This window comes from Vombatus ursinus, unplaced genomic scaffold (assembly GCF_900497805.2).
Source record: "Vombatus ursinus unplaced genomic scaffold, bare-nosed wombat genome assembly UNPS02014171.1, whole genome shotgun sequence".
NCBI classification, from domain to species: Eukaryota; Metazoa; Chordata; class Mammalia; order Diprotodontia; family Vombatidae; genus Vombatus; species Vombatus ursinus.
Window position 1 is genome coordinate 1,636,591 of NW_020953949.1, and position 24,399 is coordinate 1,660,989.

The following is a 24,399-nucleotide window of genomic DNA, read 5'->3' on the forward strand; positions in this document are numbered from 1 at the left end:
GTGGAGTCCCTGAAGAGGGTGCCACCTGATCTAAAGAAGCTTCTCTGTCTTGATTTACCCCCAGTTTTCTTTTACCCACAATTAGGGTTCATGGCCTGAACCTGTGCTGATATGCTGCTAGTGAGCGCTTGAATTTGAGATTAAGAACAGGCACAGTAGGCCAGGGATTGGTTGCCATAATGGTTTGTCCGAGGGTTAGGGTGGGTAGAGTTGGTGGCACAGGGTTGGCTGTTAGCTCTAGTGATGTCTCACCACGTAGGATAAAGGAAACTTGTACCCTAGTGAGGGGGGAAGAGATGGGACAGTGGAGGAAGCTCCCAGGCGCCTTCGTCTTACTCTCCTGACCCCTGGAAAACTAACAACCTTCCTTCCTTGAAACCTGAAGTTGATACTTAGTCAATTCAATTCAATAAGCATTTATTATGCACCCAAAGTACTGTGCTGGAGGAGATACGGTGTATGTAACAGAAAGTGTAGATAGTACTTTGAAAATGAGAGGGGAAAGATCATTAATAAATGTGTGTGTCCGGGGAAAGTGCCTGGGAATCTGGGAAGGCTTCCTGGAGGAATGTGGCTTTAAAGAAAGGGTAGCTATTCAAAGGATAAAGAGGAAGAAGAAGGACAAATAGGCAACAGAAAGAGCCAAAGAAGAGAAACAGAGTATGTATGAGGCGAGGGGTTCAGGTGGTGAAAGCACAATTTTGAGCAGAGAAGAGACATGATCTGGGTGAAATATGATGAAACAGTTTTAGGGGCAGACTGGAAGGGAATTGAGTAGAGGTGAGAGTCCTGTTTAAGAAATAATTGCAGGGGCGGCTAGGTGGCGCAGTGGATAGAGCACCGGCCCTGAAGTCAGGAGGACCTGAGTTCAAATCCGGCCTCAGACCAAACACTTGACACTCACTAGCTGTGTGACCCTGGGCAAGTCACTTAACCCCAATTGCCTAAAATAAAAAAAGTAATTGCAATGGGAGCAACTAGGTGGGCACTCACTAGCTATGTGATGCTGGGCAAGTCACTTAACCCCAATTACCTCATTAAAAGAAAAAAAAGAAAATTCCAATAGATGGGCATCTCCCTTCTTTGCAGGGATCATAGGATCATAGATATAGAGGCTATCAAATTCATCCCTCTCCATTTTCCAGATTAGGAAACTGAGGTACAGAGAGTTTCAGTGACTTGCCCAGGGTCATACAACTAGTAAATATGAGAGGTAGGATTCAAACCCAGGGTCTATGAAACATGGCATCTCCTGTCAGTTGGTGTGTTATTTAGTTTTACTAAGCTCCCTTTCCCCCCCATTCTCTTTCTTTTTAGATTTTTTTGCAACCAACAATACTTGCTGGGTAGGGGGAAAGGGTAAGGATGTAGTTGTTGTTGCTGTTGTTGAGTCATTTCAGTCGTGTCTGACTCTTCTTCAACCCATTTGAGACTTTCTTTTTTTTCGATTTTAATTTTAATTTTTTTTTTAATTTTTAATTTTTTGGCAATTGGGGTTAAGTGACTTGCCCAGGGTCACACAGCTAGTAAGTGTCAAGTGTTTGGTCTAAGGCTGGATTTGAACTCAGGTCCTCCTGACTTCAGGGCCGGTGCTCTATCCACTGCACCACCGAACTCAGGTCCTCCTGACTTCAGGGCCGGTGCTCTATCCACTGCACCACCTAACTGCCTCATAATTTTTATTTTTAACATGTGTTTTTAAAACTTTGGGTTACAAATAATCTCCCTTTCTCCCTCACCACCCACCCTCATTGAAAAGGCAAGCATCTCGATACAGGCTGTAGATGTGTAGTCATGCAAAACACTTCAATAGCAGTCATGTTGTGAAAAACTAAGTATATTTCCCTTCATCCTATCCTACCCCTCCCTTTATTCTATTCTGTCTTTTGACCGGGTCCCTCCTCAGAAGTGTTTGCTTCTCATTATCCCCTCCCCCAATCTGCTCTCCCCTCCACAAACCCCCTGCTCTCTTGTCCCCTTCCCCCCTTTATTTTCCTGTAGTATAAGATAGATTTCCATATCCCATTGTGTATGTTATTCCCTCCTTAAGCCAGATCCTATGAGAATAAGATTCACTCATTCCCTCTCACCTTCCCCCATTTCCGCTCCACTGTAAAAGAGTTTTCTTGTCTGTTTCATGTGAGATATTTTATCTTGTTCTACTTCTTCCGTTCTCCTTCTCCCAGTATAATCCTCTCCCACCCCTGAATTTTATTTTCCAGATATCACCCCTTCATCTTCAACTCACTGTGTGCCCTTTATCTATCTATACATATATGTAATTTTTTTCCCTCCCAGTACCCTAATGCTGACAAAGGACTCATGAGTTACAAATATCATCTTTCCCTGCAGGAATGTGAACAGTTCAACCTTAATAAGTCTCTTATGATTTCTCTTTCCTGTTTACCTCTTCCATGTTTCACTTGAGTCCTGTATTTGAAGGTCAGATTTTCTATTCAGCTCTGGTCTTTTCCACAGGAATGCTTGAAAGTCCCCTATTTCACTGAATGACCATTTTTTACCCTGAAGGACTATACTCAGTTTTGCTGGATAGGTGATTCTAGGTTGTAGTCCTAACTCCTTTGCCCTCCAGGATATCATACTCCATGCCCTCCAGACCCTTAATGTAGAAGCTGCTAAATCTTGTGTTATCCTGATTGTGTTTCCACAGTACTTGAATTGTTTCCTTCTGGCTGCTTGCAATATCTTCTTCACCTGGGAATTCTGGAATTTGGCTACAACATTCCTAGTAGTTTTCCTTTGGGGATCTCTTTCAGGAGGTGATCGGTGGATTCTTTCAACTTCTATTTTGCCCTCTGGTTCTAAAATATCAGGGCAGTTTTCCTTGATAATTTCTTGAAAGATGATGTCTAGGTTCTTTTTCTGATCATGGTTTTCAGATAGTTCAATAATTTTTAAGTTCTCTCTCCTGGATCTATTTTCCAGGTCAGTTGTTTTTCCAATGAGATATTTCACATTCTCTTCTATTTTTTCATTCCTTTGGATTAGTGTTACAGTGAATTGATTTCTCAAATTGCCCCTAGTTTCCAGTTTATCCATTCTAATTTTTTAAGGAAGTATTTCCTTCAGTAAGCTTTTGGACTTCTTTTTCCATCTGGCCAATTTTGCTTTTTAAGGCATTCTTCTCCTCATTGGCTTTTTGGACCTCGTTTGCCATTTGGGTTAGGCTATTTTTTAAGGTGTTATTTTCTTTGGTATTTTTTTGGTTCTCCTTTAGCATCACTCTCAGTTTTTCCTCTGCTTCTCTTACTTGCTTCTTAAAATCCTCTTTGAGCTCTTCCATTGCCTGGGACTAATTCATATTTTTCTTGGAGGCTTTGGATGCAGGAGCTTTGACTTCATTGTTTTCTTCTGGTTGTATGTTTTGATCTTCTTTGTCATCAAAGTAAGATAATATATAAACTCTTTTTGCACTGCTTGCTCATGATCTCAGTCAATTACTTGAGTTATAGACTCTTTGTTAAGGTCCAGTGTGGAGAATGTATTGTCCCAAGCTTCAGGGGTTTTGTGCCGCTGTTTTCAGAGATACTTCTAGGGACCTGTAAATTTTCAGTTCTTCCAAGGTGCTAAGATCAAGGGCAAGGTGTTTACTCTTTTCCTGGCCTGTGCTCTGGTCTATGAGCACTCTTTTCTGTCTTGGAACTGTGAGGAGGGTTTCCTCTCCACAGCCACTACAAGCTCCACCATGCCAGTGCTCCTCCTTGCCCCAGGACAACCATCTAGAACTGTGACCCAGATACAAGCATGGGCAAAGCAAGAGAATCCTGCACCAGCAGAGAGATTCCTGCAATCCCCGTTTGATCAGCCACTCAATTCCCCCTCAGTCTGTGGGCCAGAAGCTCAGGAAGCAGTTGCTACCCCAAGGAATGGGGCTGGGATCCTGTGCTCCTCTCTCACCACCGCAGTCACAGACTTTTCCCACTGGTCTTCTAAGTTGCTTTGGCGTTCGTGGGTTGAGAAGTCTAGAAACTACCACAGCTGCCTGTGATTCAGTCTTCTGAGGCCTGCTCCAGGTTCGCTGTGACCTGCCTGCCGAGCTACGCTCCTCTCCCAGCCCGGCGCGATATACCTTTCTGATCAACCATCCAGGTTGTCTTTGGCTGGAGATTTGTTTCACTCTGTCTTTTTGTGGGTTCTGCTGCTTTAGAATTTGTTTAGACCCATTTTTATAGGTATTTGGAGGGGTTTGGGGGAGAGCTCAAGCAAGTCACTGCTTTTACTCAGCCATCTTGGCTCCGCCCGCCCATTTGAGGCTTTCTTGGCAAAGATACTGGAGTGATTTTCCATTTCCTTCTCCAGCTCATTTCATATATGAGGATTAAGTGACTTACGCAGGGTCGTGCAGCTAGTAAGTGTCTCAGGCTAGATTTGAACTTGAGAAGTCTTTCTGACTCTGAGCATGGAGTTCTATCCACTATGCCACCTTGCTGCCCTAGAGCTATGGAAGGTGTCCCAAATGTCTTAATGCACTCTTAAGCATTGATAGCTTTAAACTATGCTAAGACTTCTGGGACATGCTGCGTGAATGTAGGTGATATGAAAACAAAATATATAAATGAAAATTTCAAGTTAACAAACAAATGAAAAATCATTTAGGAAGATGATAATAAATGCCTATAAAATGATGGTAGTGGGGTTGATTACAAAACATAGCAGAGTCCAGTAGAGAAGAAACAGGAAAGTCATATTGGCATGTGTATGTGTGTTTAACCCTTTTCTCCACAAAATCTAGTTCCCATTTCTTGAAGTTGTGCTTTCCTCCCTTCACCAGCCATAGGAGTCACCAACATAGGAGTCATTTAATCAGAACAAAAATCCCAAGTCACTGATGCAAAGCACAGAATTGCTGAATTGCATGTGATTTACATGAAATTCAGCAAACATTTATCAAACACTGATGAAGTGTGAGACATTTCCTCTAGTGCTAGAGATCCAAAAATGAACCAAGGCACAAATTCTGCCCTAGAAGAGATTGCTTTTCCTTGTTGTGGTTGGAGGGAGATTAAGAGATATACAAAAAACTGTGATACAAGGCAGAATATGGTGAGGCAAAGGAAAGGTCCCCACAAAGTGCTCTGAGAATTTTGTGGAAGGAGAGATCATTTCAGAGTTGTAGGGTATTAAAACTGAAAAACCCCTTAGAGATCATTCAACCACTTCTTTTGTCAGAGGAGGAAACTGAGAGAAAAGACTTGTCCAAGGTCACATAGTTAGTAAATGGCAGAGCTGGACCTTGAATCTGGTTCTCCAAACCCTACAGCCATAATCTATGTGCTCTTCCTTTAACGTTGACATACAAAGGGCTTTATCGAACCTCCAAACTCCAAGATTCTCCAGCTCTAATAGTCTCTGGGAATCTTTTGAACCTTAAAAAGGCTAAAAGACCTTGATTGGCTGACTAAAAAATCTGAACTTTACTCAAATGTGGTAGTAAGGGGCCTTTGCACAATTTTAAGTGGAGAAGAGATCTGATCACCTCTGTGTCAAAGAAAGGCGAGTCTAGCAATGATTTTGAGGACAATGGAAGGAAATTGAGTGGAGGCAAGAATAATGATAAGGTATCAGATTAGGATGGTCCACTCTGGAAATCAACTAGTTGTAATCTACGAGGAGGGTCTAGCTCCTGAGCAGGGTTGCTTTTATGAGGTCTTTAAATTTCCAAGGTCTAAGTTGAAGATGGAAGACTCTGCTAACCCAGAAACGCCCTCATACATACGACTAGAACCAAAAGACCTGAGTTGAAGTGCCACTTATTAAGTGTGTCATCTTCAACAAGTAACACTTTTTCTGAGACTAAATTTCCTTATCTGTAAAATGGGGATGACAATAATAATTATTATTCTAATAAATAGCTACGATTTATACAATGCTTTAAGATTTTCAAATCTCTTTATAAACATTACATCATTTGTTATTTATAATGACCTTTGATAATAATAATGGGGACAATAATCCCCCTTTTGCGGATGAGAAAACTGAAGCTAAAAGAAGTTCAGTGACTTATCCACGCTCACACCACTAATAAGTGCCTGAGTCAGAATTGGAATTCATGTCTTCCTGACTCCAAGTCTAGTGCTCTATCTACTGTGCTACCTACCTGCTAGTAATATCTGTATTACCTCCCTCAATTAATCAGCAAACATTTATTAAGTACCTACTATGGGCCAAGCATAATAGGTACAAAGATAAAAATGACTTTGCCGTCAGGAGGCTTACATTTTATTGGAAGAGACAAAACAAACTGATATAAGTATATACGAAAGGTGATAAGGGTTGGGGGAGGCGGAGAGATCAAGAAAGACTTCATGAAGAAGGTGATGCTTGAGCTAAATTTCAAAGGAAGTAAGGGATTCAAAGGAGGTGGAGTAAGGAGGGATTGCACCGGAGACCTGGAGGCCTGCTAAAGCAAAGACAGGGAGACAAGAATGAGGCTCGTGTGTTGTGAGAATCGAATAAGGTAATGTATACAGAGTTCCTTACAAACCATAAGGAGTTAGAGAAATGTCAACTATTCTTTTTCAAATTGGGCCTGAAGGTAAGTGTCCCATTCTGTTTTGCTTACCCTACCCTGACCAGCCCCTGTGTTAGGGTTGTGTGCAGTGGAATAAATGCTGTCTGAATTAGAAGAGGCTGGGGGCTTCCCCCACTATCGACCTGGAAAGGACCTAGAGCTCCCAACCCCAACTCCAGGCTCTGTGACTTCCCATCTATTACAGATAGATGCAACTGTGCAGGACAGGCAAAAGACGATGGCCATGGAGAGGACTCAAAGTAGCTCCCTGCCTTCCCACCGTGATGACCTGGAGGCCTTTCCAAACAAGACACTGGAGACTGTGGACATTGTGGTTCTCATCCTGTATTTTGTGTTTGTCCTAGCTGTGGGACTTTGGGTAAGGCAAAGACTGTGACAGGTCCTTCACACCCTCGGGCTCTGCCAGCTTAGCTGGCTAGCAACCAAAGGGGGCCTTCTGAAGGGAAGAGATGAATGAATGAATGAATGAATGAATGAATGAATGAATGAATGAATGAATGAAACATCCATTGGGTTCACTATGTGCCCAGTTCTGTGCTAAGACAGTACCTCTTCCCAATGAGTTCACACTCTAATTTGGGGAGATTTAAGAGAGTTCAGCTACAGGTCAGAAGGGCATAGTAACTGGACAGATGGTAAAGCATGGAAGCCCTTCATTTTACCAAAAGGCTTGTAATTTGTGACTCCATGCCCATCCAAGTTGTGTGAACATCCATGTCCACTGCCAAGAGTAGAGAGTCCAAATGAACCCTACACCACCATTGGAAACAGGTCTTATTGGAATAGAATTATGGATTCCCTTACTGGGTTGGAATAAGGGTTCAGTGTCAGCCAGGAGCAGAGAAGAAGAAAGGGGCATTGGTAGGAAGGTTGGGGGGCGTGTTTTGTCAGACTCTCTGTTGCTTAGTAGGGAGAATGGACCATTCCCTCGGCCCCCAGGGGTTCTCTAGCTGGGATCTAACAGATAGCATTAGATAGAAGTTCTCTATCACTGCCACTATCCCCTTTGCCCCTTACCTTGGTTTACTTAAATTTTTTTATTTTCCATAACTATGTTAGACGTTCCATTAGGTCTTAAAAAGTCCTATTTAGGGCTCTAGGTAATGGATTGTGGAGGGCTTTCTGGTTGATTACACAGGCTTTAACACTCTTGCTTCAGAAGGCATACCTATTCCCTGGAGCCAGCCTGGGCACTGGCATCCCCTGATTACCATGTTTTGGACCACAGCCACACTGACAACTCCTCTCAGGTAGAAGTGGTTTCCTTCCCTAGAATGGACTTTCTCTCCTTATGTTTCAGTCTATGTGGAAGACCAAGAGAGACACGGTCCAAGGCTACTTCCTGGCTGGAGGGGACATGATATGGTGGCCGGTGAGTAGGGCTGGGGCCCAACTAAGCCTCCCTAGTGAAGACAGGGAGCTACTCCCTGGATTGGCAATATAGACCCCTTGACTCAGATTGAATGGAACAGAGATGTGAGCATTGCATTTCCTTCTCCAGTCAGGGAATGTATGTGTTGAGGTGAAAGGGGAAAATGAGAAAACTTGTCCATCTTCTGGCTCTAACTCCAAGGTACCACATTAGGATGGTAGCCCAGGTAAATCCTGAGTGGTCCCAAGTAGTGGTGACTTGGTGTGAGGGTTAAAGGTGATCACTTAAGACACATCAAAGAGCATTCTGGAGCCCATGGATTGAGTTTTTCCCCACATCCCCATCATCATTAGGAATCTCGGGGTCAGAGTGGCTCTCATAGTTTCTTTACTCATCAGTGGAGAGCAAGGGGACTTTGCCCCACTATAACTCCATGACATCCATGGCTGCTTGGGTCATCAATACTATTATAGCTATTGGAAGCCATTATGTTTAACCCTCTGCCTCTCTTTCCCAGTGGTGCCTCTCCAGTTAGTGTTGGATGAGTACTCTATCCTGGGGGCCTTTTCGTAACAAAGATTATAAATCACCTTCTTCTACCAGCAAAAACGGGACCAGGGGCTATCGAGAAATCCAATAACCTCTTAGGTTATTCAGCTCTCTAGCCCAGGCTGAGTTATGTAGGCACTGAAGACACTGGGCTTAGCCTTTCCATGATAATATATACCTTTCCCCCCACAGGTGGGAGCTTCTCTCTTTGCCAGTAACATAGGAAGTGGGCATTTCATTGGCCTGGCTGGATCAGGAGCAGCTGTGGGGATTTCCGTAACAGCTTATGAGTTTAATGTAAGTATTTTATTTAGTCAACAAACTTAATAGAAATAGAATTTCTATTGATTTTTTTTTTGTTATTGCTGTCTTAACATCACTTTAGTTTCCAGCTATGATTTATCATCAGTCTTCTGGAGTTGTGATTGGTTCTTGCCATTGATCGTTATTCTTAAGTCTTTCAAAGTTGTTTTCTTTTATAGTGTTGTAGTCATTCTCTAAATTGTCTCCCTGGTTCTTCTTACTTCAATCTGCATCAACTCTTGCAAGTCTTCCAAAGTTTTTCTGACTCTGTCCCTTTCTGTAGTGGGGTTTCTTAAAGTGGGTCCATCTGTATGCCAAGATCATGACCTAAATCATTTTGAAGGGGAAAGAAGAGTGTTCCACATTCCTGCCTCCACAGTCCATCCATTCATTTATCCTTTCAACATTTTGTGTTAATGTGTAATATGTGTACATAGGACATCATGTGTCATGTACTATGCTTGATGCTGGAGACACAAAGAGCTATAAGCTACTAGTATTTATGGGGACTGGTCAGTGTTTGGGTACTCTGAGCTCAGTGAGCTTCCAGACTAGTAGGGAGACCTGAGATATGTCCATAGCTAAATAATCTATAAATTAGAATGTGCAGCTAGGTGACACAGTGGGTAGAGTTCTGGCCTTGGAGTCAGGAGGACCTGAGTTCAAATCTGGCCTCAGACACTTGACACTTACTAGCTGTGTGACCCTGGGCAAGTCACTTAACCCCAACTGCCTAGCAAAAAGCAAAAAAAAATAGAATGTGAGGATATGAGGGAGATATCACTGAAATGAAATGGAAAGTTTGAGAAATTGGGAGATAAAAAAGTAGCAAAGGATGTGGAATTTTATACATATACATATATATAGATATAGATAGATATATTTTCATATTAGTTAAATACTAAAGCAATTACCTTAGATGCAAAGTGATATGTAAAGTACTTGGATCAGCAGGGCTTAGAGTCAGGAAGACCTGAGTTCAAATCTAACCTTAAACACTTACTGGCTGTGAGACTCTGGACAAGTTACTTAGCCTTTGTCTGTTTCAGTTTCTTCTACTATAAAATGGGGATAAATCATAGCACCTACATGCAAGGGTTGTAAGTCTCAAATGAGATAATATTTGTAAAGGGCTTAGTACAATGCCTGGCATATAGTAGGCACTTAATAAATGCTTGTTTCCAATCCTCTAAATTTCCGATCCTCTAAAGCACAATGTAGCTTTCCAAATGAAATCTAGACTACTCTCCTCCTTCCCCTGTTCCATTCTAGGCTCAGCCTATCACCTCTTCCCAGTGCAAATTAACATCATTTCTGAGTCAGTAGCCCAGGTATGTATGTTTCTAGAAGAGCTTGGAACAAGGTTGATTATGCTTTCCTCCACAGGGTATCTTTTCTGTGCTGATGCTGGGCTGGATCTTCCTTCCTATTTACATTGCTGGAGGGGTGAGTCTGATGGGAGTGGGGATGGGGTGAGGAGGTTATTAGGACCTCAGGTTAAAGTACATTGGGATAGTAACCTCTTCCATTCATTTGTTCATTCATCCAACAAGCATTTATTGATCTCCCAGAGAGGAAGCATGGAAAAACTCAATTTAGACCGAGAGATTGTTGTTGTTGTTCAGTTATGTCCAACTCTGTGACCCCATTTGGAGTTTTCTTGGCAAAGATACTGGAGTGGTTTGCCATTTCCTTCTCCAGCTCATTTTACAGATGAGGAAACTGAGGTAAACGGGGTTAAGTGACTTGCCAGGGTCACACAGCTAGTAAGTGTCTGAGGCCAGATCTGAACTCAGGAAGATGAGTCTTCCTGACCTCAGGTCCCATTCTTTATCTACTGCACCACCTAGCTGCCCCTGAATTTCAACTCTGGTTCTCAATACCCATGTGAACTTGGACACATTTCCCCTCTCCGGGTCTTAGTTTCCTCATCTGTAAAATAACTAGCCAATTGCTAGTTATAACTAGCCCTTTCCTTTTAAACTATATATATATAATAAATATATGTATATATTTATATATATGACTAAAATAACTAGCCCTTTCCTTTTAAAAAAGTGTTTTTTATTCTTTATTTTAATTCTCTTGCTAAGATCCCATTACTTTTAAAAAAAGTGTTTGTTTTTTATTCTGACCAATAAAATGACCATTTCCATACATAAAGTAGAGAGAAAACGAGCATGAAACTGCCCATCTCTATTACATACAGCTTACTTTTCCTTTAAATATAGGTTAACAGGAGTGGGGAGTTGAGGCCACATGTGGTCCTCTAGGCCCTTAAGTGTGGCCCTTTGCCGCCGGTTCCCCACCCCTGGACAAGATAAATATATGTAACTTTCAAAGCTGTCATACTTGTCTGTTTCTTTCTGCTCTCTTCTGTGCATTTTATTAAATTCTTCAATGACTGTTGTTTCTTTCTTTTCCTTTTCTTTTTGATAACCCCACCACTAATCCCCATCTCCCTCTCACCTTCCCCAAATGGAAAACAAAAACAAAGCCCCTCTAACAAATATACATAGTCAAGCAAGACAAATCCCCCTATTGTCCATATCCAAGAATGTCTGTTTCTGCACATTGAGTGTCTATCATCCTTGTTTCAGAGATGAGTACAATGAGCATATGTCATCATTGCTTCTCTGGTCCTAAGAACCCTTTCAACATGAAACTCCATTAATCCTAGAGTTTGCATAGCAAGTTAGCGTCAAGGTCAAGACTCCAAGACATGTCTACTCCCACAAATTCCAGCATGCTTTCCATCAGTCCATGTGGCCTTCCCTCCCATTGCTGCAATGGGGAAGAGTGGTCATCAATTACACATCCTTGGATCAATCTCTCAAATATGCACCAATAGTATGAAACTAATGTGCCCTGAGCCTCCACAAAGATACCTCCTCTCCTGGAAAGGGATTCAAAACTAACCAGCCTGGAGTACCAGTTGCAGGTTTTGATTAGAGAAAGGTCACTTTCTAAAGTCCCCTTAAGCTCTAAATCTATAATCCCCCCCCTTTTTTTAAAGTACCAGGGGGACCCATCTCCTCCCTCATTTCTCCCTAAATTTTTTATCCAACTGCTTGGTCAAGCATGGGACCCAACTAATTGGTGCTGCTTTGTTCCTCTGACTTCTCCCATTTCCTCTCTGATCTGTTCCATAGTAGTAGGGAAACTACTACTGTCTTTCTGAGATCCTGGGAGCTCAGTAGTCTATGCTTTGGAGCAAGGGAGCTCTGCTGTGAGTGTGGACCCTCACTTTAGTGAGTTATGAGTTAGCTTTTATATTGCCAAAGAACCATGGAGCATCTAATACCAAATCTATCTTCCCTCCTCTCCCAGGTCACCACCATGCCCGAGTACTTACGAAAGAGATTTGGAGGCAAGCGGATTCCCTTATTCTTGGCTGTTCTCTATTTGTTCATCTACATCTTCACCAAAATCTCGGTAAGAACATGAATGACACTTTCCTAAAGCCTTCCCTTATCAGTCATCCTTCCAAGGACAAAGACCAAGTCACTGTCAAAAGCCAGGTGTGGATCACTCACAACTGGTGCAGGTGAATATATGGTCACAAGATTAAAGGTCAAGTTCCAATCACTCTCCTGCTCTCTGGATGGCAGTACCCTCTATATGAGCATCTCCTCTTTTCTAAGTAGTGCCCTTTCCTATCTGGGACTAGGAACTACACTTCAGAAAGAAAGTGAAAAAGGAAGGTGGGGGTGGGGTGAGAGGGGAAGGGAAGAAAGGAAAAGTAAGGGATGGGAGAGGAAGAGGAGGAAAGAAAAGGAGGAGGAAGGAAGATAAAGATGAAGAATAGGAAGAGAGGGTGGGAGAGGAAGTAGGTGACAGAGATTCTTCTCTTTCCAGGAAGTGGCCAAAAGTAGCTAGACAGCTGTCTTATTCATTGGCTTGATGTGAAGATAAAACTTCGTGAAGCCTCATGAGCTACTGACCAGCCATTAATTTCCAGTCCTTACTCGGTTGGACCTAGTTTCCTCATAGGGGTTAGATCATTCCCAGGGTCAGCTCCCTTAGCTGATCATACTCTGAGGCAGTGCCACAGAAGTGACCTTAGTGAAGTCATGTGACCTGGGTATCAGAAAATCGAATATCAAGGCTCCCTGTTCCCTGTAACCACCCTCCCACATTCATGCGTCCTTCGAGCAATCAAACGTGCTAAGGAACAAAGAAAGGGCCCCTCGGTAGGGAACGACTCATTTCAACAACCACAGGGTCCAGGTGTTGGTGAAGAATGATGGGACCTCAGGAGAGGGCGCTAACCTTAATTCTAGCAAGATGTTGACTGTCAATCAAAATGAATTGTTGGTTCACCCAGCAGAAGGGATGAAAGAAAATGTGAATTTACAAACCGTGTGAGGGAAGGAGGGAAAGAAGAAGCAGTTTTTCCTTTGTGTAGGAAGCATAGAACGGAAAGAGAACTGGACACGACATCAGAAAGAGTTCAAATCTCATCACTGACACCCTGAGCAAGTCAACCTCTTTGTACACCTTAGGTTTCTCATGTATAATAAGAGGACTAAGCTAGATGGACCTCCTGCTCTACCTCTAAGATCTTACTTATCTTATTTCCTCAGGTGGACATGTATGCAGGAGCCATCTTTATCCAGCAATCCTTACATCTGAATCTGTACCTTGCGGTGGTGGGGCTGTTGGCAATTACAGCTCTGTATACAGTAGCAGGTATGGCTGAGGACACTGGGAAGTCTCAGGTTAGAATTAATGTGGTGCTGTCCAGGCTACTCAAGCAATTTCTGCCAGAAACAACTTCTGCACCCTCCTACCCAACACCGTTGTCTGATGGGTAATCAGGGTCCCTTCCCAACATTGAAAGTGCAATACCATTTATTAGAAATGGTCAAGTTATTTATCATGGTCCTTGTTCAGAGAAGGAACATGAGGCTCAGATCAGTGAAGCCACTTATTTGCCCATTGTTCCCTGGTATAATAAGAAATATTTGATTTTGGGGTGGTCATAGGTCTTAGAGATGGATGACTCCTTAGAGGTCATCTAATTCAGTGCCCTCATCTTACGGATGAAAAAAATCAGGGCCTAAAAAGTTGAGGTGACTTTTCCAATGTCACAAGAGTGTTTTTTTTTTTACATTTTTATTAAAGTTCTGAGTTCCAAATTTTATTCCTCCTTCCCTACCCCCCTCCCCAAGATAGTAAGCAATTATATATAGGTTATACATGTGCAAGTATGTAAAACATTTCCTTAGTCATTTTGTACAAAAAGACTCGAATAAAAGAAAAAAAAGAGAGTGAAAAATAGCATGCTTCAGTCTGTATTCAATCAACATCAGTTCTTTTTCTGGAGGCAGATAGTATGCTTCATCATTAGTCCTTTAGAACTGTGTTGGACCATTATATTGCTGAGAATAGCTAAGTTCTTCATCAAACATTATTACTTTTACTGTGTACAATGTTCTCCTGGTTCTGTTCACTTCACTTTGCATCAGTTCATGTAAGTCTTTCCAGTTTTTCTGAAATCATACTGCTTGTCATTTCTTATAGCACAGTAATATTCCATTACAATCATATACCACAGCTTGTTTAGTCATTCCTCAATTGATGGGCATCCCTTCAATTTCCAATTCTTAGCCACTAGAAAAAGAGTTGCTGTATTTTTGTACAAATAGGTCCTCCCCCCCCCTTTTTTTTTGGTCAGGCCATTAGGGTTAAGCGACTTGCCCCAAGTCTTAAAAGTGGGCACATGCAACATGCATCTTCAGAGAGAGTTTGTTCACCATTCTAATGCTCATACCTTCTGTTTAGTTCAACAAGTATTTATTAAGCACTGCGTGCCAGGAATTAAGATATTTATAGTAGAAATGGAAAGGAGAGGATGGAGATGAAAGATATTTTAGAGGTTAAATGTGCCATATGAAAATACAGATACAAGAAAAAAAAAAAAAGGAAAAAAATCCCATTTCCTGTTTACATTCTACTTTGTGCAACAAGCTAGGGAGATATTGCCCTCAGGTTTTTTTTAGGGTCCAAGAACATTTCTCTTCAAGCCTTTCAGGAAGATTTTTATTTGGTCACCTCCTTCCTTGATAAGTCTGGAACCACTCACTGTCCTCTCACCCTTCTATGTGGTCTAAAGGGAAGATGTGTGTACTCCTCCCCTAAAATTATCCCCTCTGCCTGAGCATGTGTGGTTATAGATGTAGCGCATCCTCTTTCTGGACCTCAGGATCTTCATCTGTAAAAGTTGCGTGTAGAGGGATTGGGCTAGGTACGGGAGTGGGGAACGAGCTTTGGATTTGGACAAAGGGATGCACTTGAGGACCTAGAGGGCCATATGAGGCCTTGAGGCCGCAGGTTCCCCATCTTTGGCTAGGAGATCTCCCAAATCTCTTCCTGCTCTAAAACACAGCTCTGAGGAGAATCAGGACAATGTTGTGTCTTTACCGAATTATGGCAAATGGCCTTCTAAAGTGTGTACCTGACTTATCTACCTGCTACTTATTCTCATCCTAATCTATCTCACACATTGCTGTCCAATTCATCTTCCTAAAGGAGTGCTCATGGTGTTTCAATAGTTTCCCATTACAGCCCTGTTATTCAAGGCCCTCCATAATATGGCCTCCACATCTCATTCTAATCTTAGCTTATGCTATTCTCCTAAAAACACCCTACTTCAGCCAAACAGGTCTATCCATGTGCTGTTTACCTGAACATTCTATTTAATTGTGGGCCTTCCCCAAGGTTCTCTCCTTAGTCTTCCAGGTCTTACAGATGTTCAGAACTTAATAAATGCTTGAATTAAATTGAGTTATCTTCCTTTTTTTACAGTCTCCTTAGGACAACTCATTCATTCATTTTAATGGACCCATAAACTTTTGTTTATGGGTGTAGATATAACTTTGGGGTACCTGTAACTCCTCCAATGCCAGAGTACTGGGCTTGGAGTTAGGAAGACCCAAGTTCAAATGTGACCTCAGATATTTACTAGTCATGTGACCTCTAGGCAAATCTTTGAACCCCTCTGGGTGTTAGTTTTCTTATCTGTAAAATGGGGACAATAGTAGCACCTACCTCACAGGGTTGTTGTGGAGATTAAATGAGGTAGTGGAGTGCCTTGCACAAAGTAGGCACTTAATAAATCTTTCTTTCTCTCCCCCCCCTTTCTCTCTCTTCCCCTTCTTTTTTTCTCTCTCTCCCATATCTTTTTTCTCCCCCTTCTCTCCCCCTCTTTCTCTCTCTCTTCCTCTTTCATTTGCTCCCTCTCCCCTTTTTTCTCTCCCCCTCTGCCTTTCTTCTCTTTTATTCTTTTCTTTCATCCTTCCTTCCACTTTCTTTTCTCTCTTCCCTTCTTTTTCCTTATATCCTTCCTCCTCCTCCTCCTTCTTCTCTCTCTCTCTGTCTCTGTTTCTCTTTTTTCTCTCCCTCCCTTCTTTCCATCCTTCCTTCCCATAAGTCCTCCATTGGAGAGCCCAATCTACTGGGGGCTTTCATTTGGTTATTTTTATGCTTCACAAGTACAGCACATGGGTGATCCATCTGTTATCTTTCCCTGTCACTATATGACCTACCTACGTCCTTTTTCTAGCAACATGGCCTTAATGGTGTCTTTTATGACATTTTTCTCTTACAAGTCATCTTAGTAATAGCTACCATGTGTCTTCTCATTGACTTTGGGTCACCTGAAACTGTGATTCTTCTAAGATTTTTATTGTTTGGTATTTCACAACCATAGAGCCTTATAAGGAGAATTTGGGTGTTAAGAAGATAGATTTCAGGCACAGTAAAAATCTGGGAATCACTGAAAGGACTGCCCAGCCTCCCCAAATGTGATTCAACCCAATCTCCTCTTATTTAATCTTGGACCTAGCAATCAGGAGCCACTAAGTAGAGGAGTTATGTGATGGGTGCAGTGCATTAGTAAAGTTACTCAAGCAGCAAGCAATGTGAAGGATGGATTAAGGAAGATATAGACTTCAAGGAGATCAATTAGGAGGCTCTGACAAGAGATAAGGTCCTGAATTAAAACTTTACTTAGAATAGTAGTGGAAAGGAAAGGATTACAATAAGTGGCATTTTAGAGGTGGAATTGATAAGCCTTAAAATCAGATTAAATGTGGGGAATGAGGAAGAGGGAAGAGTCAAAGATGGTTTCATTTATTAGGAGATAAATGAAAGTTTCACTGTGCTGTACTCGGATCCCATTCTTCTACCCCACCCACCAACTAGCCCCTTCAAGCATACCAAGTCAATTGATCCAGCCCTTACATTTTCCCATGAAGTCAATGTCCATACCAGGTAGCATTTTTTCCTGAATTGATTACACTGGGATGCTTATGCTTGGAATATATTTTTAATATCTAAAAACCACTCAGAGTAAATCCCTCCTACCTCCATCCTTATTCTTTTTGTCTTCCCTTCAGGTGGCCTGGCAGCCGTGATCTACACAGATGCTCTGCAGACTGTCATCATGCTGGGAGGAGCATTCACTTTAATGGGATACAGTGAGTATTTCCAGGCATCCCATGTTGAGCATCATTAAAGTGCTGTTATTGTATTTTTTTTTAATTGTTTTTAGAAGTAGAGGCTAGGCACAGCCAGGTGGCAATTGATGGTTAACAGAATGGTTTAGTGGCAAGAAGCCAATTCAGAATCCCCTCTGAGTCTCTTTATTTGCACAATGGGAATAACAACATTTGTACCACCAACCTCACAGAATTGTTGTAAATCATAAAGTGGTATCTAAAAGTCAGCCCTCATCCTCAGGGAATGGATGGCTTCTTCCTTCACCTTCTACGTTTATTTCTAGGACCATCCTCTTCACTCCAAACAAGTATGAGTCCTACCCATCACTCATAACTCTTCCACATCCAGGATCTACAACTCTGAGGTTCTTCTCACTGACCATCACCTTCCAACCTTCAATCTCTCTCTTTGCCTTATACTTCCTAAGCCTATTCTTCATTCTCCCCATGGACTCCAGTCTTTCTACCTCTTCTTGTTCTCTCTATCCGTCATCTTTATGTTGGCCTTCTTTTCTGTCTTTCACACTCTTGACCTTTTATTTGGCCATTTGGACCTCATACGACCAGTGACCCTTGTAACTCTTGCCCCCTTTCCCCTACTGCTAGTCTTACCTTGTCCAAATCCAGTTGGGTTGCTCTTACCACCTGTCCTCCCCATTCCTAATAACGTGGTACTGAACGCTCCTGAAGAAAGTCACACAGCCTAGGTTTACTCCAGTTTATGTTAATTAATCTCAGTCTGACCCCAACTACTGCAAGGCAATCCTTTTCTTCTTCCTGATTATTCCAAATTTTCTCCTCTATCTTTAAAGCTCCAACCCCATCTCCTCCCTATACTCTCTTAGCAGAGGAATTTGCCTCTTAATTAGCTGAGGTGATTGAGATTAGTGAGTTCCCTCTTCTTACCTATTCAATATTTCAGACCAGTGGTATCCAACTCAAATAGAAACAGACTCCTGCAGGTTGCATGTTGACTTAGAAAACCACAAATTAACATTATCTATATGGGGTAGCTAGGTGGCACAGTGGATAGAGCTGCTGGGCCTGGAGTCGGTAAGACTCATCTTCCTGAGTTTGAATCTGGTCTCAGACACTTACTAACTGTGTGACCCTGGGCAAGTCACTTAACCCTGTTTGCCTCAGTTCTTCATCTATAAAATGAGCTAGAAGAGGAATGGCAAACTACTCTAGGATCTTTGCTAGGAAAACCCCAAATGGGGTCACAAGAGAGGACATGACTCAACAACAAGAAAAACTAAATTTTTGTTTATTTTGGTAAACCTTTCCCAGGTACATTTCAATCTGGTTTAGGCTCCTCATGAGTTTTGCAGGCCACAAAGTTTGAAACTTCTTCCTCAATTCTGTTCTCTCCTCCTTTATCCCATTTTCTGTTGAAGAGGCAGTCCTTAGGAGTTGTCAAACTCAACTCCTCCACTGTGTTCTGGATTGCCAACTCCTGTTTCTTTTGGAAACTTGTCCTTTTAGATCATTCCTTCTCTTTTCCAATCATCATCCTTATCTGCTTGCTTTTCCCCTGCCACCTACAGAGATGCCAAGGTTCTCCCCATCCTTAAAAAGCCCTCAATTAACCCTGTGATCCTTCCAATCTATTGTTTTATATCTCTTCTCTCTTACATAGCCAAACCATTGAAAGATTTATATAATTTTACTTTCTACTCACTTTTTAGTCCTTTGCCTTCTGGCTTTGGAAAATCTGTTCACCTCACTCTACTGCAAGTGCCCTCCAAGATGACTAATGATGCCTTAACTGCTAAATTAAGTGACTTTCTCCCAGTCCTCATTCTGCCTGATCTTTCTGTAACTTTTGATACTGTTACCTTCTCCTCCTGGACACTCTGCTTCCTTGGGTTCCATAACACTGCTCTCTCTTGGATCTCTTATTTATCTGATCATTTCTTCTCAATCTCCTATGGTGGATCCTCATCTTTTACCCACCTGCTAAGTGAGTGCATCTCCCAAGGCTCTGTCCTGGGTCTTCTTCACTCTATACTATCTCCCTTAAGGATTGCATCAGCTTCAACTGTTCAGAGATAACTTCTGTAGAGACAAATGTCATATCTATCTACCTGGCCATAATTTCTCTCTTAAACTCTAGCTTGGTGGTTTTTTGTTTTTTGTTTTTTGAGTTTTTTTTAGGCAATTTGGGTTAAGTGACTTGCCCAGGGTCACACAGCTAGTAAGTGTCAAGCATTCGGTCTGAGGCCGTATTTGAACTCAGGTTCTCCTGACTTCAGGGCCGGTGCTCTATCCACTGCGCCACCTAGCTGCCCCTAGCTTGGCGTTTTTCATGTGGGGTCCGTGAACTTAAAAAAAACAACAACACATTTTTGGTAACCATGTTTCAATATAATTGATTTCATTTGTAATTATGTATTTTTTATTTTATGCATTTAAAAACATAATTTTGAAAAGGGGTCTGTAGGCTTCACCAGACTTTCAAAGGAGTCCTTGGCACAAAAACTATTAAGATTCCCTATTTTAGCTACTGACTGCTCTGCCAGATGTCACTTGCAATTTGAATATAATAATATCTTCCTTAACAGCCAAGTATGCTCATAGCAACACTAAACTTTTACAAACTGCCATTTGATGCAAATGGTCATCCTCAGAAACTTCTCTGTAAAAGTGCTTTTATTAGGAAATATTACATTTAGAACATTAAAAAAAACGTGGAATTTAAAAAAGGCCTTTAAGCAGAGATTGAAAGTGATTGATATGTACATGCAGTCAATCACACATAGATTACAATGAGTTCTGTTAGCAGAGCCTATGTATGGTATCTGGAATTTTTGTCAGAGTATCTGAAAAGCCTCACTAACCACTTAAGGAAAACGAGTAATTTCTGGGGAAACACATCAATCCAATCCAATTAAACAAACATTTATCAAGCACTTGCTGTATACATTGTGCATGTAGTAGTGGAACTGATACAAAGTTTAGATAAGACAAGGCCCTTACTCTAATAAAGGGCTTCTTAAACTTTTTCCACTTATGACCTCTTTTCACCCATAAATTATTTTTTTCTTTTTGGTAAGGCAATTGGGGTTAAGTGACTTGCCCAGGGTCACACAGCTAGTAAATGTCATGTATCTGAGGCCAGATTTGAACTCAGATCCTCCTGACTCCAAGGCCAGAACTCTATCCACTCTACCGCCTAGCTGCCCCACACCCATAAAATTTTTATGTGACCTTGGGTATATAAGTATATAAATAGGTATATAAATCAAACATTTACTGATAATAAATCATTAAGAAATGTATTTTAAAACAATTCTTTGGTATACACATAATTTTACCATTTATTAAAGATGAAAACAAATTTGCATACTAATGAGATGGATGTTGTTTATTTTTACATAAAGAGTTAAGTCTTGGCAGAATATTTGATACTGCAGGATGTAGAGCATCTTCAATGTTTTTCAGAGTTGATCGATATTCTGATTTTATAATCATCAATGCTGAGAATGCCACTTCACATAAATATGCAGTACAAAATGGCAGAAGAACACTCAGGGCCATTTCAGAAATTGTTGGAAATTCTGTCCTAATCCCAGGCCAAAATTCATTTAATGATTCTGTATGTACAGGAAAAACATTGCAATTCATAACATACAATAGTCTCGAATCTGAGTCGAGGTGTTCCTGGTAGTGTTCGCTGGTGTTGTGTGGTGTGACAGCATGCACAGCACAAACATGCATGTTGTGTGTTCAGAACCAAGGCTGCAGTGAAGTTACATGATGAAACACAGACAAGCGGTGCCAAAAACACGTTGGATTCATTACACGTTTGATTTTGAATTAATTTTTGGTTGGTGTGCGTTCAGAAACCTTTTACTGTTGCCAAATTTTTTGCAACCCCCATATTTAGTTCCGCAACCCCATATCGCGACCCACAGTTTAAGAAGTGCTGCTCTAATAGACTTCTTGAGAGATGCTATCTCCTGGGGAATTGCCAAGCGTGACTGAGACAAACAAGCAAGATATGCTTCTCCTCCAGCTGTTGTCATGGCATCTGTACTTCTTGGGAGATGGATCAGATTGGCCTGAATTGAGAAGGCTCCTCCTTCCATATAGCTCTTATTCAGCCCCTATCTCCTGGCAGGCTCTCTTTTCTACCCTCCCCTATCTCTGATTCTACACAGACTGATCACCCAGTCACCCATGAGCCATCTTTAAAACAGTGCTGGCCTGTGATGTGAACAAATCATAAAAGGCCCCTCTACTCTTGCCTAAACTCACCGTCCTCTCTGCTAATTCTGGTAGGAATTCTCCCAGTGCAAACCCAAGATCCATCCCCAGGGCCTTTGGCGATGTTGATTTTGGTCAGCTTCCCTAGGATTTCAGCACTTCTTTGGCCTGGTTCCAGAGAGCCCCAGGGCCCTCATGCTATCTTATCTAACAATTAGTCAGAGATCAACACGCATTTATTAAATATCTCTATTATGTGCCAGGCACTGATCCAAAGACTTTGGTGACTTCACTGGCCACTGTATCCCCATTTAAGGCACATGATGTTTTACTTTTTCCTAGATGCTGAGACTGCTTGCATACCTCAGTTCAGAGAGCTATTGCACCAATTCTTCATTGCCTTTACCCACTTGTTTAGTCGTTTTGTCTGTACTTGGATGACCAAGTGTGGCATAGTTATCATAAATTTTGAGCTGGAAGGACCTTAGAGACAATCTAGCACAGAGATGCTTCACCTGGGGTCTATGAGCTTGTTTTTAAAAAAGTTTTAAAAGTTATTTTTATTTATTTCATTAAATATTTCCCAATTACACATAAAAACATTTTAACTCATTTTTTTTAAAATTTAGAGTTCCAAATTCCCTCTCTCCCACCTGTCCCCCACTTTGAGAAGGCAAACAATTTTATATCAATTATACATGTAAAGTTGTATAAGACATTTCCATATTAGCCATGTTGCAAAAGAAAACATAAAAAAATAATAAAGTGGGGAAAAAGTCTGCTTTTCCCTGCATTCAGAGCTCATCAGTTCCCCCTCTGGAGGTGAATAGCATCTTTTATCACGGGTCCTTTGGAATTGTCTTCATCAGAGTAGCTAAGTCTTTCATAATTGATCATTCTTACGGAATTGTTGTTACTGTGTACGATGTTCTCCTGATTCTGCTTACTTCACTTTGTGTGAGTTCATATAAAGCATGCCAGCTTTTTCTGAAACCATCCCTCTCATCATTTCTTACAGCACAATAGTACTCTATCACAATTATATACTACAACTTGTTCAGGCATTCCCCAATTGATGGACAACCCCTTGATTTTCAATTCTTTGCCACCACAAAAAGAGCTGCTATAATTATTTTTGTGCAAATAGGCCCTTTCCCCTTTTCTTTTATCTCTTTGGGATAAAGACCTATTAGTGCTTATTGCTTAGTCAAAGGGTATGCACAGTTTTATAGCCCTTTGGGGGTAGTTCCAAATTGTTCTCCGGAGTGGTTGGACTAGTTCAGTACTCCACCAGCAGGTGCACAGTGGATAGTGTGTTGGGCCTGTAGTCAGGAAGACTCATTTTTGTGAGTTCAATTCTGACCTCAGACACATATTAGCTATGTGATCCTTGGCAAGTCATTTGACCCTGTTTGCCTCAGTTTCCTCATCTAAAAAAATGAGCTGGAGAAGAAAATGGCTAACCGCTCCAGTATTTTTGCCAAGAAAATCCCAAATGGAGTCATGAAGAGTTGGACATGACTGAAAATGACTGAACGACAACAAATCCTCCCTATCTCTTATTTGGTCATAAACTCTTCCCTATTCATAATCTGACAGATGCATTTTTCCATGTTCCCCTAACTTATTATATTACCCTTCATGTCTAAATCATTTATACATTTTGACCTTATCTTAGTATATGGTATGAAATGTTGGTCTATGCCTAGTTTCTGGTGAACTGCTTTCTATTTTTCCCAGCAATTTTTGTCAAATGGTAAGCTCTTACCCCAAAGCTTGGATCTCTAGGTTTATAAAACACTAGGTTTCTATGGTCATTTTACTGTGTAGTTAATCTATTCCATTGATCCACAACTTTGTAATATAGTTTGAAATCTGGAACTATTAATCCACTTTCCTTAATATTATTTTTTCATTTATCCCCATGATATTCTCAATCTTTTGTTTTTCCAGATGAATTTTGTTACTATTTTTTCTAGCTCCATAAAATAATTCTTTGGTGGTTTAATTAGTATGGCACTGAATAAATAAATTAACTTATGTAGAACTGGCATTTTATTATATTGGCTCAGCTTACCCATGAACAGTTAGTATTTCTCCAATTGTATAGATCTGTTTTTATTTGGGTTAAAAGGATTCAAATTTATCCCCATTGCAGGTTTTAGAGAGATACTACTCGTTTTAAGAAAGACTCCATCGATTCCTGTGCTTTCTAGTGTTTTAAATAGAAATAGGCATTGCGTTTTGTCAAAGGCTTTTTCTGCATTCATTGACATAACCATATGCTTTTTGTTGTTTTCATTATTAATATGGTCAATTATGCTGATAGTTTTGCTAATAATGAACCAGCCTTGTATTCCTGGTATAAATCCCACCTGGTGATAGTGCATGATCTTTGTGATATATTGCTGTAATCTCCTTGCTAGTATTTTATTTAAATTTTTGCATTGATATTCCTTAAGGAATTTGGTCTATACTTTTCCTTCTCTGTTTTTGCTCTCCTTGATTTTAAGTCTCAAAACCATATTTGTAAAAATAAAGGAAATTTGGTATTTCTTACCTATTTATTCAAATAGTTTATATAGTACTGGGATTAATTGTTCTATAAGTGTTTGGTAGAATTCACTTGTATCCTAAATAAAATACTAGCCAGGAGACTACAACATATATCACAAAGATTATCCATGGTGACCTAATAGGACTTATATTGGAAATTTAGGGATGGTTTAACAAGGAGAATTATTAACATAATTGATTATGTTAATAATGAAAGTAACAAAAATAATATGATTATATCAATAGATGCAGAAAAAGCTTCTGACAAAATACAACACTCATTCCTATTAAAAACACTTGAAAGTATAGGTATAAATGGATTTTTCCTTAAAATGATAAGAAGCATCTACCTA

At 40.9% G+C, this 24,399-nt stretch overlaps 1 protein-coding gene across 2 annotated transcripts in view; it reads left to right on the top strand.

Moving 5' to 3' along the window:
- SLC5A11 (solute carrier family 5 member 11) overlaps nt 1-24,399 on the top strand; it is a 65,120-nt gene that overhangs the window by 17,790 nt on the left and 22,931 nt on the right. For both annotated transcript variants that reach the window (XM_027859694.1, XM_027859693.1), the window contains 7 exons: nt 6,738-6,911; nt 7,854-7,925; nt 8,667-8,771; nt 10,164-10,223; nt 12,108-12,212; nt 13,364-13,469; nt 17,180-17,260. In XM_027859694.1, the coding sequence (XP_027715495.1) occupies nt 6,771-6,911; nt 7,854-7,925; nt 8,667-8,771; nt 10,164-10,223; nt 12,108-12,212; nt 13,364-13,469; nt 17,180-17,260 (670 nt within the window). In that variant the 5' untranslated portion in view covers nt 6,738-6,770. The remainder of the gene's footprint in view (nt 1-6,737; nt 6,912-7,853; nt 7,926-8,666; nt 8,772-10,163; nt 10,224-12,107; nt 12,213-13,363; nt 13,470-17,179; nt 17,261-24,399) is intronic.